The sequence below is a fragment of the Limtongia smithiae genome (genome assembly GCF_038497785.1).
Source record: "Limtongia smithiae strain NRRL Y-17922 unplaced genomic scaffold V1518scaffold_1, whole genome shotgun sequence".
Classification (NCBI taxonomy): Eukaryota; Fungi; Ascomycota; class Lipomycetes; order Lipomycetales; family Lipomycetaceae; genus Limtongia; species Limtongia smithiae.
The window spans coordinates 2,229,444-2,243,444 of NW_027117622.1; the positions used below are offsets into that span (position 1 = coordinate 2,229,444).

The window sequence follows — 14,001 nt, forward strand, 5'->3', positions numbered from 1 at the left end:
AAGAGCCGGTAGTTCGATTTCTCTGGCTTCAAAACTTATACCTTGATGACTAGCTAAATGCCCTTAAAATGCTCAAGTATCATGTGGATATCAGCTGGAGAACCTCGGAGCTTCGCGCCAAAGTCGCGTTTTCCAGGACACCAACTTGTTATGCAGCTGCAACAATTTCTCCTTTTTTGTTTCATATGCCATTGAGGTCCCAGATCCGGATCGTGGAATCTTCAATGCGGTGCGCTTCTCTTCTGCGTCCTTCTCGTATTGCCGCACCTCTGCGAACAACGTTCGATATTCCTCATACGATGATTTGAACCGAATTGCCAGCTTTAGTAGCTCCGTCTTTTCAGCATTCGCGTCCTTGGCGCTCGCCACGGATGTGGCCCTGCGAGATTCCGATGCCAACGAAGCAGCCGATACTGGGGATACAGTACCCAGAGGAGATGGCTTCCGCGGCGACTTGTCTCCTGACGATGATGAGCTTGGCGAACGTGATCGGTCTCTGGACTCTGCTGGCTGCGGCGGTGCTACCTTTCTCTTCTTCGCTGCCCTATCGTTTGAATCATCCCGATCATTATGTTTTCCAAGTTGCGACGGGCTGGTTTTGTCTGAGTCGAAATTGCCTTCCGCAGCTGGTCGCTTTACCGGCTTAACGCTGGCGCCTAATGACGGGGACACCCGTGCGGTCCTGGAGGATACTGACAGCGACCCGGAATCGTCTTTGCTTGAGCTTGGTCTTTTCTCTTTCGCATCCGCCTTTGATGAAGGAGCTTCCTTAGGGTGTCTAATCAGCAGGCCATTTGGTTTGGAATTAGAACGCGCCGTCGTAGTAGCTGGAGACTGTGAGCGCTGTGCTTTGGCAGATTTGTCTGGTTTGTATTTCGTATCGTCAGCCGCAGACTGAGATGATGACATCAACGGCGAAGAATTTCCGTCTCTTGAGGTTTTCGGCTTCTTTGCGGACGAAGTGAGTAGTCCACCGCCTACTCGTTTCGTGCCTTGAGCAACACGATTACTCTGCGAATCTGCAACAAAGTCCCGCTCTGTTGTAGATGACGGCTCTGGCATAATCGCAGCAGGAAGAGGAGTGTCATTGAGCTTGAGAGCCGGTACGATGAGATCTGCCTGGTTCGGTCGCGCCACGTCATCAATTTTTTCTCCCGGGCTGGTGCGAAGTCGAGGCTCGACTAGTCCCATTCGTAGAGGATCTTCCTTCGAAACGCCCAGTCTGTTGAACGCCTCTGTGGCGCGGGAGATGACGCTTTCTCTTTCTGAAGGGCCGTACGCTCGCCATTCCCAAACTTTTAGTTCCTTATACGCGGGATCCAAAAGTTCGTATTTCGTATTTTCCCCCGCCTCGGCTCCGAACGGCGTTGCGAATTCCTTCAAGAGTACTTTGACTTCGTCTGCACTCGATTTAGTCCGTTTCACAATGCTATCGACAGTGCATGGCTGCTCAACAGCCAGTAAATGCAGAGTGCGCATCTGAAGTGATCTCATCAGATTGCTTGCCTTTGGCGAGGATGGAGCCAGCGCAGGTCTAGACTTCAATAAACTGCTCCCGCCAATAGCTGATAAATGCGGCGAGGAAGGAGCGAGCCTCGGGGATGGGGTAGAGATCGCCTTTTGTGCATGTCGAGAACCCGGTCGATGAATGGGGTCAATTAGAGTAGTTCTAGATGGTCGTTAGTCGGCGATGCCCGCAGAATACAGCCGTCTCCCAAGAGGTCCTACCTCATTGCCTCTTTCTCGCGCAGAGCTGCTTCATGTTGCGATTTCAACTTCACAGACGCATCTTCAATAGTCTTGTTCTCAACAGTGGCACGGTGCGAGACGCTGCCCACGAGCTCGAACTTCGGGTCAGAGGTCCCGGACGACTGGCCGCCGCGACGGTACGTGTAGACATCAACCAAAGCAGCCTCGCTCAATAGTGTAATGGGGTGGAAGCCAGAGGCTCCGATGTTGATGCCCTGCTGAGTGTTAGATGTTCCTGTCGGAGGGTCCCACCCGAGCAAGTCCGAACGCGGGTCTCGGCACTTTGACACAGAAACTGATCACACAAACTTACCGGACTGCTGCCCAGTTGGAGGGACAAAGATTTGGAGTCGGACTTTGCAGAAGCAATGAGGTCCGCCAAAGCAGTTTCCGAGAAGCGGACGTGTAAAACCTGTCGGGAGCCGCCCGAAGCAGTCTGGTTCGCCGGAGTCAGTTGTACCCCCGCCGGTGGCAACTCTAGTGACGAGAGCGACATGTCGGCTCGGCGCACGGAGCCGGAAGGCGCAATGTGTAGCAAAAGAACAGCGACGCGTGTCCCGGAGGCAAGAGCAGAGCAGATGACCTTGGGGATTCGAGAGAAGCGCGCAGTCACAGAGGCAATGCCCGCTGCCAGCAAGACCCGGGCAATCCTACAAATTGGCGGAGTCGCGAATCAACTGTGGGCGAAAGCACGGACGCTCAAAGCCCTAGAAGCAAGGGCTAGGGCCTGGTGCGGCTGGGCTGGGTGCGCGGGTGTTACAAGTCCCGCAACTTGCGTACGCGCACGTGCACCCCCTGAATCACTGTCGCCGCTCACCCGCGCGGCCAGACGCACTGCACGTCTGTGGATGCATATCGAGGGCAGTGGACGAGTCGACACTGATGGTCTGCGGTTGTGCGCAGCAGACGCGCGAAGGCGAAGTCTGCAGATCGGTGGTAAATGACGAAATGAGCGCCCAGTTAAGCGAGGCCTGTCATCACGTGTTCGGCAAGCCTCCCATGTCCGGGAAAACTTTGTGCGTTCCGGGAGCCGCGGACGCGTTCAAGCGCGCGCTGGGAGCGTCGACTCCAGCACACAGGTTCAGCTCAAGCGCCGTACGGAAACTCGTCGCAGCCTACATTCTGGCTCACTGCCAGGTTTGCGAGTAGACGTACAGCATACAGTACCCTTCAGTATCTGTGAAATATTACCTCAGAGACTCTGGATTGCGTGGCATGTTGGTCGTGCAGTGGCCCTCGCCTGCATACCTAACCCTCTCTCCCAATCGCCGGCGGCTGCTGAAAAATGTGAACGGGGACCGAGAGTGAGCTCCACGTCCAGTAGCAGCCAGAAGCTGATCGATTGAAGACGACCGTGTCACTCCATGCTCGCACCACCAGAGCTTTTTGGTATTGTTGAGGAAGGGATTTGTGAGTTGATCTCTGGTTTTTGTATAATTTGGACGGCGTGCTAATCGGCAGCAAGACCGGTGTACCGAAATCGATCCGTTGAATTTTCCCTTCCTCCAAACGCTGTCTCTGAACACGATTCTGCTGATCAGTCGGCAGAAGCCGTCTCCAGCGGTGGAGCTATTTGCTACAGAGAATGAAATCAGCATTGTAAGGTCATTTCGTCTATTGTCATAAGGCTGCCTTCAATCGCTTACACTCGGTGTCCAGGCGCACATGCAGTTGCCGCAATGGCAGATGTCGGAGGAGGACTGGAAGCTTCTGCCCGATAACATCGTTCAGAACTGCCTGGCTTATGTTTTGAATATGACGCACTATCCTATTCTAATCATTGACCTGTATGTACGGCCGTTGTGCTTGCAGTCGGACTTTAGTGGAAGATTAATCGTGTCTCTAGCTCGTGCACCTTCATTGGTGTTTTGCGGAAGTTGCAACACTGGAATCTTTCGTCAATTATAAACGAGTATCGCGAAATGTCGTTTGACAGATCTCAGTATCTGTACCAGGTGTATATTGAGATGGTCGACTTGAAGACGTTCTCGATACCCAAGGTGAAGCTGATTCGCTCGAATGTGGCTGGAAGCGAAGAATCATATTTGAAGTCATCCGAAACATCGAAGGATCTATATTACAAGGGCTGGAAGATAGAAATCGAAGAGGCTAAAGACTTCGCTGTGTGTCCAAGCTTAATCAAGTCCGCCAACGACGGCAGCTCTTTTTTTCTTCGTCTCACCACGCAGTCTAGATCTCGCATTCACATCACGACTCTGCCGATGTGGTTTATAACCTACGAATGCATGTGGTACGAAGACAAGCTCGCATTCGCTGGAGAGAAGCGAACCAACAAGGTATAAGTCTGCTCAAGGTATATCTGATTCGCATCTTGGCGGAACTTTTAACTTCCGATCTTACCCTTGCATTCTGTTCACCGCGCCTCCTAGTGAGCCATTGCACAGAGCGACATAACGCAGACCTTGTGTTATGTCCACGACATGGAATTGCGATGTTGACCGGCCTCGACACTCTTGCTGCCGGGTGGATACTCGTCCAAGCAATTTTTTGAGCTATATATGGATGTTCGAAGACTGAACTTCTCAGACGGACCAGTAATTTGCCGGATGCGGATCACACATGTCAAAACGTCAAATTTGGCATTATCCGCGCGTTTCCCCGGGTTATCACATGCATGTATATAATTCGGGTGTGCTGACTTGTCATATAACTGAGACAAGACATGATTTGCCGGGAATTCACAAATAGAATTGAAGCTCTACAAACGTGCCTGTTCGACGCCATTGCTGAATGCGAAAACAAGTGTACGTCACCGCGACCATGATCCAGAGCTGTCATAGCGCTCTCGCGCATTAGCGGTTTTTTTGTGCGCTGCCGAATGTCTATGCCCTTGTAGCTGCTAGTCGACGAAGTGAATGCATAGTTTGAGAAGGCCGGATATGAGCGATGGGATGAATATGTTATCTGCGGCGTGCTGCATCAGGCCCACTGGTCGGTGCAGCTTTGCCGCTCTGGACTCTCACGGCCACCAAGCAATTCCTTTGCCTGCACAATCCGTGATCTGTACCAGTCATCTCTCGCCGCTGATCAGGTCACCGAGGCGGTCGTTTTCAAAAGGGAAATCAAAGCTGAAGACATCTGGGCTATGCTGGTCGAGTCGGCTCTCCAAAGTCTCTGCAGAGACCAATGACTGCTCCAGTTAGGTCAGCTCGTAGCGATCACACAAGTGAAACGACGAACACGGTTCGAGCAGGTAGTTGATGTCGATCCTCCAAAAATGACCAGCTCACCGTCAAAAGCCGCGGACGTGCAGCCCAAAGCAGTCTAGAGGAAAAATACGCGGCAATTAGGACCTATTTCGGGATCTGGATCAAGCGTAAGTGCGAGCTGACAATCGGGCAAGTCACCAGTGTGCTCCGCAATAGGCTAATGCCGCGCAATGCACCGCGCAACAACCTCGCTGGGAGTCTGTCTACTGGACCACGTAGAATCGCTCCCCGCATGAAACTTCACGCGCGAAACAGCGCGCGACTTCCCCAGTGCCAACTTGTCGCTGCCATGCCAGTCGAAGAGTTGGAGCCGAATGCTGCCGGCACAAACCAGGGCCTCACAAGCACTCATACCCAGGCTTGGAGCCGCTTGGCCAGCCAATATCCTCGATCTGATAAGAACGCCGAGGAGTGCTTGTGCACGTGGCTCAGGGCTCCGGCGGCTCAAGCGTCCGGGCTGCGCGGCCGCGAAGTCTGGATGAGCTCAGTCTCGACCACTGTCTGTCGAAACACACGTCAGCGTCCTTCTCCGTCCGGGCCTCTCCTCCATTTACTTAACCCACGTGTCCCCGTCGCTGTTCTCTCCGCCGCTATCTGCTTACCGCTTTCCACCCCCGCCTGCGCTGTTGGCAACCCGCGTGCGCGCGATCTCTCTTACTTGGAGGAACTAGCGCCCGCCGAGCGATTAATTAATTTCGATTAGTTACCCTGGGGCGCAGCTATGGCGTAACCGGCTTCCTCGAGCTCCGGGCGACGGCGTCGACGGCAGGACCGAATCGCTGACCGCTGCACTCCACCGCGCACACGTGCGCCAGAATACTGTCGTTCACTGGCTTTCTGTTTATCTGATCCTGCTCAGAATTTGCAATTTCCGGGGCCGCGAAGCTAGTCCAGCAGCTGGCTCGAGTTTTCTGCGTCTTGCGCGGTGTCCACAGCTGCTTCTGGTGCCGGTGAAGGCCAATACGCGTGTCTAGAGCGTGCACGTAGTCACACCTCGCAGCGAAGACGCCGATCTGAACAGATGTCGATAAATACCCCTTGATATCCCTTGCCTGTTGGAATGTGAACTACTGGAGTAAGGGTCCTGACTATCGAATTCGCCTCACCTCATCCGCACGTGTCTCTCTCTTCTAGCGCCACAATGCTTTTCAACAGCGTCGCCCTTCTTGCAGTTGCTGCCGCGTCAGTTGTCGTGGCCTCTCCCGCTGCCTATGAGGAGATTCCCTACAAGCAGCAGTTCCACGAGCAGTACAGCGTGCTCAAGCACTACGGCGGCAATGGTCCCTACTCCGACAGACGTGGTGTTGGTATTGATCCCGAGACTCCTGCTGCTTGTGCTGTCGACCAGGTCATCTATCTTGGACGTCACGGCGAGCGCTACCCTGATCCCAGCACTGGCGCTTCTCAGGAGGCCGCCTTGAAGGTGGTTTTCGCCAACAACAAGACTTTGACTGGCAGTCTGGCGTTTGCCAACTCGTGGACTTACTTCGTTCCCAGTAAGTGGCCATCTGTATTGCACCCCCTTTCTTGGTACTCATCTAACTAACTTTCATCTAGCCGCTGGCTCGTTTGCCCAGGAGACCACTTCTGGTCCTTACTCCGGTCTCATGTCTGCGCACAAGCGTGGCAGCTACTACCGTGTCAAGTACGGCCATCTCTGGGATGGCAGCTCCATTGTCCCGATCTTCTCTTCCGGCTACGAGCGCATTATCGAGACCGCGCGTTACTTCGGTCTTGGCTTCTTCGGCTACAACTACACCACGAACGCGGCTTTGAACATCATCTCGGAAAACTCTTCCCAGGGCGCCAACAGTCTTACCCCGACTTGCTACACCAACTCCGCCGACGCGAACTGCGAGCTCACCAGCTCTCCTACTCTTGCTATCTTCAACCAGACTGCTGCGCGTCTCAACAAGGAGAACGGTCTTAACCTGACTGCCACCAATGCCTACTACCTCATGCAGCTCGCCGCTTTTGAGCTGAACGCTCGCGGCAGCTCACCCTGGATTGACGTCTTCACGCTTGACGAGTGGTACAGCTACGGCTACACGCAGGATCTCCAGTACTACTACTGCTCCGGCCCCGGCCTGAACACCACTAACTCCATCGGCTCTGTCTTCGCCAACGCCACCATGACTCTACTGAACCAGGGCCCCTCCGCTGGTACTCTCTTCTTCAACTTCGTCCATGACACGAACATCACTCCCGTTCTCTCTGCCATGGGCATTTTGGTTCCCTCTCAGGATCTGCCTCTGGAGTACGTTCCGTTCCCTCACATCTACTCCACTGGCGACATGGTTCCCATGGGTGGCCATCTTGTCTTGGAGCGCATGACTTGCTCGGCTACTGCGACCTCTGATGCTGGTGTCTACGTCCGCGTCAAGCTTAACGAGGCTGTTGTTCCGTTTGAGACTTGCCAAGACGGTCCCGGCTACTCTTGCGGCCTCCAGGATTATACCACTATGCTTCAGGAGATTTTGCCTGACTACACCACCCGTTGCGAGGTTCCGGCCGCCTACTCCCAGTACTTGACCTTCTTCTGGGACTACAACAAGACCACCTCGCTTGACTTCAACTTCAACACCGTCCCGTACCAGGAGAGTTACACTCTCAACTAATCGGTTGATGATAAAGATGGGTTCGTAAAGAAGTCATGATCTGAAAATTGCGGGCGTGCGAAGAGAGATAGTTTGGTAATATTCGAGCTGGCTTTTTTAATTGCGAATTAGAGGGAATAAAATTAATCTATGAGTTTGATCGTTGGAAGTTTCAAATTTGAACATGCAGACGGACCAGTTCGAGATGAAGAGATTACTTGAGCAAGTTCCTATCTGCGGAGATAATATGAAAGAATAAACAACAACACCAAACCAGGACAATTGTTAAGTAGTACGTGATGCCACAAGTCTCTTCCGACGGTAAGTGGAACTAACTGAACTGGCGAGACGGGCAAATTCCAGTATCCCCAGTCGTAGGAACCCTAACTACCTTAGTAATCCTCTATATCAGGCATTGACTCAAATCGGCTGATAAGGCTAAACTTTATCGTCCCTGGCGCCTTCTGAAGGTGTCGTCTCCGCATTTGCGTACATCTACATCGTCAGTTCAACTTCTCTTGTCAAAATGCCGAGTGCCATCCCTGTCAATGCGAGCGCCGGGAGCGTCAACATTCCTATCATCGATATCTCGGGCTTCCTGAACCCGACAGATGCTGCAGAACGCGAGGCGATCGTCGAAGCCGTGCGCTCCGCGTGCACCAATGAGGGCTTCCTCCAGGTGACCGGCCATGGCGTACCCGATGCAGTGATTGATCGGTACTTTATGCAGCTTGCCAAGTTCTTCGAACTGCCATATGAGGAGAAGGACGCAATTAGCTTTGCAAAGTCGGGATGCAACCGCGGCTACGAAAAGAGCGGCGGTCAGAAGCTTGACCAACTTGACCCAAACGCGCAGCCGGATCAGAAGGAGGGCTTTACGGTGCGCGTTGACCGCGCGCCGGTGAAGTTCAACCAGGGATACAACTTGTGGCCGGCAGGCATGCCGGAGTTCCGCACTGCGACGGAGGAATACTACCAGGAGATGCTGAAGCTGTCAAAGAGCATGTTCCGACTGTTGGCTCTTGCGCTGGATTTGGACGAGAATTACTTTGACGAGTACGCCTCAGACCCTGATGGTAATACCGTATTGTCTGAGCCAACGCGATGCAAGTGTACGCTAACATACATACAGGAATCAACAAGCTCCGCGGTCATCATTATCCCCCGACGGTCGGCAACCAGTCCGGCACCGCCCGTGCTATCGGCGCACACACCGATTTTGGCGCCCTGACGCTGCTTAAGCAGGACAACGGTACGCTTGAACCTTGCCGATGCTGGCGAAGTGCGCAAAACTAATTAGTTTGGCAGTCGGTGGTCTCGAGGTTCTTTACAAGCCAACGAACACATGGCACCCGGTCGCTCCTGTCGAGGGCGCGTACGTCGTTAACATCGGTGACCTGTTCCAGCGGTGGACGAACGATGTGTTCAAGTCGACCATGCATCGTGTGCTGAGCACGCCGTCTGGCAAGCACCGCTACAGCGCTGCATTCTTCAACGACGGCAAGCTCGACCAGGTGATTGAGTGCATTCCAACGTGTGTGCTTCCAGGCGAGAGCCCCAAGTACACGCCAGTGACGGTGGAGGAGCATATTCGCATGAGATACGCGGGGAGTTACGCGGCGAACGATTTGAACTTGTCTTACGGCACGAAGTAAGCGCACCCTGAGACTTGGGCCGCTGCGACTTCGAACTTTTTTGCACTTCTTCTTGGTAGGTACATGTAATGATTGAATAGAAATAGAGCTACGAACTAGAACAACGAATACTAGACTGCGCAAAGGATGCACACCTAGCTAGTAGGTCAAGTGAGTCGTGAGGGGTGCGTACCTGCGTGTAGCTCGTCTGCCCCGCAGTGCATCTTCACACGAGTTCCCACGAACGCGGGGTGCGCTCATCCCACGGCCGCCACCACCACCATGTCCTCAGCTCTAGAGCCGCCGCCAACCGCCAAAGTCGTGTTGCACACAACGAGTGGACCTATCGAGCTTGAGCTCTGGGCGCGCGAAACGCCGCGCGCGTGCCGCAACTTCTTGCAACACTGCCTCGACGGCACGTACGACAACACGCTCTTCCACCGCGTGGTTCCGGGATTCATGGTGCAGGCCGGCGATCCCACAGGAACTGGGCATGGAGGCGTGAGCATATACCACGACACGCCGCCGGAGCACGGTTTTCCGAGCGAGTTCAACGCGCGGCTGCGGTTTAACCGCCGCGGCTTGCTGGGCAACGCGGAGGCCGCGGAAGCGAACGAGTCTGGGACGGTGAACGACAATTCGCAATTTTTTATCACACTGGCGGCGACGCCGGAGCTGCAGCGGAAACATACATTGTTTGGGCGCGTCGTTGGGGATACGATATATAACGTACTTAAGATCGGTGACGCCGCTCTCGACAAGGATGATCGGCCGCTGTACCCGACGCGAGTTACGAGTGCTGAGGTCGTATTGAATTATTTTGAGGATATGACGTCGCGGCGGCAACAGAAGACGGAGGGCGACACGCACAAGAAGCTGGTCAAGAAAAAAGGCAAGGCGAAGGCGCGAGTCAAGATTTCGTACGGCGATGACGATGAGGGAGATGGTGAGGGGGACAAGAATGGTGAGGCAGAGGAGAAAGTGCCCGCGTTTAAGATGCGGCCTGCACACGAAATACTACATGACTCGCGGTTGTCTAATACCCCAGCCGCTGCAGAGCCACAAATGGAGTCGGCCGACGCAGCCGAACCTGTGGTAAAGAAGCTGAAGACAGATGCGCGAACGTCTGCTCGCAAAGCTGCAGCTCAACCGCCTAGTGCCGCTACTTCTGTACCACAATCCACCAGCACAAAAGATACTTCACCCCCGGCGCCAGCCCAACCCGTATCAGAATTCGACAAAATCAACGCCGAGATCAGCGCAATGAAAGCCTCTATCAAACGAATCTCAAATCGCGACGATGACGATCAGCAATCAAAGAAGAACAGCAAAAAGCAGTCTGCACTGGCCCAGCAGCGCGAGATGTACCTGCAGAAGAGTAAGAACGCGTCGGCTGCCAGCGACAAGGGACTTTCGCGAAAGCGCCAACGCGAAGTACGCGAGGCGGAGACGCTTGCAATGCTCGCCAAGTTCACGAACAAGCTACACGCCGCCTCGCGCGAGGCGCCGTTGCCGCCACTAAAGCAGAAACGGCGGGACGACGGCATAGAGGTGAAGGAAGACTTGTGCAGTCTGCATAACCTGCCGGACTGCCAATCGTGCATATACTACGATAATCTAAGCGACGGTGAAGATGATATCCAGGAATTCATGGGACATACGTTTGAGGAGGAGAAGAAGAAGCGGCGAAGCACGCGCGAATTCAAGAGCCCTAGTCCTCCGCCGATGCGAAGCGGTGCGAAACGATAGCGCTTATTGGTTGGTGGTGATTGTATATATGATTGTGTCATAGAAAGTGTACAGTTGACAACGTATGCGGGGGAGTCAAAAGGTGCGTGCGAGTGTGTTACATTATGGACATAGCAGGCGGAAACATCATGATGCGGCAACAATTTTACGACAGACTCCTCTGCTCTACTCCTCCTTGGCGCCGCCACGGCCACTGGTCTCGGCCTGAGCGATGGTCTTCTTGTCGGTCTCGACGGCCGGAGCACCCATACCAAAGAGGCCGGCGGCCGCCTTGAAGGGACGCTTGAGATCGTCGACAGGCGCCTTGCCGAGGACGTGGATCTGGATGATTTTCTGCTCGAAAATCGACTTGAGCGGCATGACGGTCTGCATGACAAGCGGATTGGTGTAGCCGAGGCGGAGATGCATAAAGAGCAAGATGGCAATGCCGAAGAGCGACGAGCGCATGGCGGAGACGACCTGCTGCTGATCGTATTCTTTGACGGTTGTCGTCACGAACTTTTTCTCGGCGTTGGAGCCGGCAAGAGGCGACGCTGGCTCAACATACTTGAGCATCGTCAGGTCATTCTTGCGCTTGATCTTGAGCAGGCAGACGACATAGAGCGCGAAGATGAAGATGTTGCTGGCAAGATAGGCCAGCCGCGCGTAGTTGACGACTTTGGGGTCGTCGAAGGGAATGCGCTTCGAGACCTGCATGAGGCCAAACATGAGGACCATCTGACTGACTGCGGCGTTCATTGTAGCGGTAGGAGACAGCGCGGGGGAGGACGAAGAGGGTATAGTCTGGAGGGCGGTTCCTGACGAAGTGGAGATGGAAAGAGGCTAAGTGTCAGAAAGCCCAGAAGCACGAGGAATCGCCGCTGATGCCACGAAACCCGGCACAACTACGCTCGATTGGGGCGGTTGTGTCATGATCATGTGACGTCTGGGCGATGAGCTCGCAAGCTCGGACGCCTGCCATATCAACAACCGCCTCCATCATCGCCAGTTCACCACATCCACCACGTGCTCTAATGTCAGGATTCGCCCCGCAAACACCAGGCCAGACACAAGGCGGGGCAGTGCTGCCGCCAGGACAGGACTACACACTCCAGGGTGCGCACTTGTCCCCGGATCAACTGGGTTACACGTCCGCGAGCTAACTGTCCCAAACACAGGCGTCATGCGCTACCTGCAGACGCAGTGGCAGCGCACTGAGAAGAGCCGAATTCAGTGGGAGATCGAGCGGGCGGAGATGAAGGCGCGGATCGCGCGGCTTGAGGGCGAGAAGCGCGGCACCGAGCACTTGCTCGAGTCCTACGCTAAACGCATTGCGATGCTCGAACATGCGCTGGCGAAAGAGAGGTGTGTTTGGTGATTTATAGTCCTATGAAGTGTGGTGTATTGATCTGTATATCCCACAGGAGCAAGAGCTCACCAGCAAGCGATGCGCCGGCCGCGGAAGCCGGCGCTGCTGCCGTCACTCTGTGTATGTCCGGGACGACCTATAAACTGCGCGACCCCCCTACTAATACCGACTGTGACAGCACCACAGCAACAACCAGAAGAATTCATTCCACAGCCAGCATACATCGATGAGCTTGAGAAGCGCCGAGAAAAGACGCGGCAGTACCTAGAAAAGTGTATGCAGGAGGTTACCTACCTGCTTGTGTTTGCAGACTCTATTCCCGTACCCACAGCCGCGTCAGGCATCAGCAACGGGGGCCCTGCACCACAAGAGTTGAGTTCGATTAATGTTGATAATTCGCGACCCACCCCAGGAATGCGTTTCGCGCAGAGTCCCAACACTACAGGTGTGCAGATTGTTATGAGGAAAGCGGTGCCATGATTCTAACTGAGGATGCAGAAAGTCGGCCACTATTCGCTGGAAGTGAGCGCATGAGCACCCAAGCATCTTTCGGCGCAGCAACGGCGACGACATCAACCGCCGGAATTACAACCAACTCTGACTCCGAGGCGCCCAGCAGCACCGCAATAGCACCACCACCATCGTCGACGATCCAGATTGGGGAGCACATAGTTAGCACCAGTCCCGTCGACGAGCACGACGCCTGGGACTTTAGCGACCAAGGCGAACAGTCTAGCGGCGTGCTGCGGTATATAGAATGACCGATCGGGCGCTCTACAGTGATATGTATCACAATGAAAAGCATCCAGTATTAGTCCTCTACACCGGAGTCGTGGCGTTCCGAGTACAGCACGTAATTGACGGACTCGATCGGCAAGTCCCAAACACCGTCGGTGCTCTTCCACAGATGCGCGTCGTCCTGCGAAATGACGGCGTACTCGTCTGTGAGGGTGCGTAGTTCGTCGAGTCCCGGTGTGAGGATCTCAACGTTGTAGCTCACCAACGCGATATAGATGTAAACAACCAACATGACCGAGAACGACGGAAACGCAAGCGCCCACCACCGCGAGGGGTAGTAGTAGATCTTGAGCCCGTGAAGCACCGATTGTGGCAAGAACGCCCAGAGAATGTAAATAATAAACGCGAAGGTCGAGGACACGTACAGCGCAAAGCCAAAGTACTCGCGCTCCGGTGGCACTGCGTCGCCGCCGACTGTCACGTCAGATTCCTTTGCAAGCTTGTCACCGGTAGGTATGTCCACGTCCGAGTCAGACGCGGTGTCGAGCAGCGGCAGGCGGACGGAGCGCGTTTGATGGTTACTTGAAGACAACGAGGCCGAGATGAGAAATGGCGTGGATGCAGAAGCGCGCGCCCTAGCAGCGGCGGCCGCATCGCCTTCGGACACGGAGCCACCGTTTCTGTCCATCTCGGACAGCGTTGACGCGGACGAGCCAGCGCGACGCATTGACGCGCGTGGAGAGCTGCGGCTGGAGGCAAAAAGTGAAAAGGAACTGCTGGCAGGTTTTCGGAGGGGCTATAGAAAAGTCAGTTCGTACAATTGCTTGCGAGAGAGCCGCCAATGGGACACGAGGGCACACACAGTGGGAGGGTGGTTGTAGAATGGAGGTTGGAACTGCCAGGACTGGTCCTGCATGGAGTCAAGAGCAGGCGAGGACATGTTGCCCCGTGGACGA

At 54.6% G+C, this 14,001-nt stretch overlaps 8 protein-coding genes across 8 annotated transcripts; 5 read left to right on the forward strand and 3 right to left on the reverse strand.

Annotated features, from left to right (window-relative positions):
* Positions 1 to 17: 17 nt before the first annotated feature.
* V1518DRAFT_410495 (uncharacterized protein) lies at positions 18 to 2,415 on the reverse strand. The gene is made up of 3 exons (XM_066902613.1): positions 2,063 to 2,415; positions 1,729 to 1,964; positions 18 to 1,669 (listed from the first exon to the last, which is right to left on the reverse strand). Exons 1-3 carry the CDS (start codon positions 2,243 to 2,245, stop codon positions 91 to 93), a joined length of 1,998 nt encoding a protein of 665 aa, XP_066762550.1. The 5' UTR covers positions 2,246 to 2,415; the 3' UTR covers positions 18 to 90.
* A 608-nt stretch (positions 2,416 to 3,023) lies between these two features.
* V1518DRAFT_52313 (tyrosine phosphatase family-domain-containing protein) lies at positions 3,024 to 4,339 on the forward strand. Its single transcript, XM_066906616.1, has 4 exons — positions 3,024 to 3,159; positions 3,215 to 3,348; positions 3,409 to 3,536; positions 3,596 to 4,339. Exons 1-4 carry the CDS (start codon positions 3,114 to 3,116, stop codon positions 4,050 to 4,052), a joined length of 765 nt encoding a protein of 254 aa, XP_066762551.1. The 5' UTR covers positions 3,024 to 3,113; the 3' UTR covers positions 4,053 to 4,339.
* A 1,562-nt stretch (positions 4,340 to 5,901) lies between these two features.
* V1518DRAFT_52244 (phytase B precursor) lies at positions 5,902 to 7,850 on the forward strand. The gene is made up of 2 exons (XM_066906615.1): positions 5,902 to 6,475; positions 6,537 to 7,850. The coding sequence occupies exons 1-2, from the start codon at positions 6,121 to 6,123 to the stop codon at positions 7,595 to 7,597; spliced, it is 1,416 nt and encodes a 471-aa protein (XP_066762552.1). The 5' UTR covers positions 5,902 to 6,120; the 3' UTR covers positions 7,598 to 7,850.
* A 21-nt stretch (positions 7,851 to 7,871) lies between these two features.
* On the forward strand, positions 7,872 to 9,338 carry V1518DRAFT_410504 (uncharacterized protein). Its single transcript, XM_066902614.1, has 3 exons — positions 7,872 to 8,652; positions 8,709 to 8,828; positions 8,885 to 9,338. The coding sequence occupies exons 1-3, from the start codon at positions 8,103 to 8,105 to the stop codon at positions 9,229 to 9,231; spliced, it is 1,017 nt and encodes a 338-aa protein (XP_066762553.1). The 5' UTR covers positions 7,872 to 8,102; the 3' UTR covers positions 9,232 to 9,338.
* A 30-nt stretch (positions 9,339 to 9,368) lies between these two features.
* V1518DRAFT_410506 (cyclophilin-like domain-containing protein) lies at positions 9,369 to 11,127 on the forward strand. Its single transcript, XM_066902615.1, has one exon. It carries the CDS (start codon positions 9,493 to 9,495, stop codon positions 10,957 to 10,959), a length of 1,467 nt encoding a protein of 488 aa, XP_066762554.1. The 5' UTR covers positions 9,369 to 9,492; the 3' UTR covers positions 10,960 to 11,127.
* On the reverse strand, positions 10,639 to 11,779 carry V1518DRAFT_410507 (inorganic phosphate transporter Pho88). Its single transcript, XM_066902616.1, has one exon. The coding sequence runs from the start codon at positions 11,695 to 11,697 to the stop codon at positions 11,125 to 11,127; it is 573 nt and encodes a 190-aa protein (XP_066762555.1). The 5' UTR covers positions 11,698 to 11,779; the 3' UTR covers positions 10,639 to 11,124.
* Positions 11,780 to 11,844: 65 nt separating this feature from the next.
* Positions 11,845 to 13,449, forward strand: V1518DRAFT_410510 (Striatin family-domain-containing protein). The gene is made up of 6 exons (XM_066902617.1): positions 11,845 to 12,054; positions 12,117 to 12,303; positions 12,363 to 12,427; positions 12,486 to 12,752; positions 12,806 to 13,257; positions 13,321 to 13,449. The coding sequence occupies exons 1-5, from the start codon at positions 11,892 to 11,894 to the stop codon at positions 13,066 to 13,068; spliced, it is 945 nt and encodes a 314-aa protein (XP_066762556.1). The 5' UTR covers positions 11,845 to 11,891; the 3' UTR covers positions 13,069 to 13,257; positions 13,321 to 13,449.
* Positions 13,119 to 13,985, reverse strand: V1518DRAFT_403483 (PIG-P-domain-containing protein; the record flags this gene model as incomplete). The annotated part of the gene is made up of 2 exons (XM_066901870.1): positions 13,119 to 13,841; positions 13,908 to 13,985. 2 exons carry the CDS (start codon positions 13,983 to 13,985, stop codon positions 13,119 to 13,121), a joined length of 801 nt encoding a protein of 266 aa, XP_066762557.1.
* Positions 13,986 to 14,001: the final 16 nt, after the last annotated feature.

Excerpts from the sequence above, each read along its gene's own strand:
- V1518DRAFT_410504 (XM_066902614.1), top strand. The coding sequence starts at position 8,103 with ATGCCGAGTGCCATCCCTGTCAATGCGAGCGCCGGGAGCGTCAACATT. Across the intron at positions 8,653-8,708 it reads GTACGCCTCAGACCCTGATG|GAATCAACAAGCTCCGCGGT; the intron begins GTAATACCGTAT and ends ACATACATACAG. Across the intron at positions 8,829-8,884 it reads GCTGCTTAAGCAGGACAACG|TCGGTGGTCTCGAGGTTCTT; the intron begins GTACGCTTGAAC and ends TTAGTTTGGCAG.
- V1518DRAFT_52313 (XM_066906616.1), top strand. The coding sequence starts at position 3,114 with ATGCTCGCACCACCAGAGCTTTTTGGTATTGTTGAGGAAGGGATTT. Across the intron at positions 3,160-3,214 it reads TATTGTTGAGGAAGGGATTT|ACCGGTGTACCGAAATCGAT; the intron begins GTGAGTTGATCT and ends ATCGGCAGCAAG. Across the intron at positions 3,537-3,595 it reads CCTATTCTAATCATTGACCT|CTCGTGCACCTTCATTGGTG; the intron begins GTATGTACGGCC and ends TCGTGTCTCTAG.
- V1518DRAFT_410506 (XM_066902615.1), top strand. The coding sequence starts at position 9,493 with ATGTCCTCAGCTCTAGAGCCGCCGCCAACCGCCAAAGTCGTGTTGCAC.
- V1518DRAFT_410510 (XM_066902617.1), top strand. The coding sequence starts at position 11,892 with ATGAGCTCGCAAGCTCGGACGCCTGCCATATCAACAACCGCCTCCATC. Across the intron at positions 12,304-12,362 it reads CATGCGCTGGCGAAAGAGAG|GAGCAAGAGCTCACCAGCAA; the intron begins GTGTGTTTGGTG and ends TATATCCCACAG. Across the intron at positions 12,753-12,805 it reads GCAGAGTCCCAACACTACAG|AAAGTCGGCCACTATTCGCT; the intron begins GTGTGCAGATTG and ends CTGAGGATGCAG.
- V1518DRAFT_52244 (XM_066906615.1), top strand. The coding sequence starts at position 6,121 with ATGCTTTTCAACAGCGTCGCCCTTCTTGCAGTTGCTGCCGCGTCAGTT. Across the intron at positions 6,476-6,536 it reads GTGGACTTACTTCGTTCCCA|CCGCTGGCTCGTTTGCCCAG; the intron begins GTAAGTGGCCAT and ends ACTTTCATCTAG.
- V1518DRAFT_410495 (XM_066902613.1), bottom strand. The coding sequence starts at position 2,245 with ATGTCGCTCTCGTCACTAGAGTTGCCACCGGCGGGGGTACAACTGACT. Across the intron at positions 1,965-2,062 it reads TCCAACTGGGCAGCAGTCCG|GGCATCAACATCGGAGCCTC; the intron begins GTAAGTTTGTGT and ends AACACTCAGCAG. Across the intron at positions 1,670-1,728 it reads CGCGAGAAAGAGGCAATGAG|AACTACTCTAATTGACCCCA; the intron begins GTAGGACCTCTT and ends ACGACCATCTAG.
- V1518DRAFT_410507 (XM_066902616.1), bottom strand. The coding sequence starts at position 11,697 with ATGAACGCCGCAGTCAGTCAGATGGTCCTCATGTTTGGCCTCATGCAG.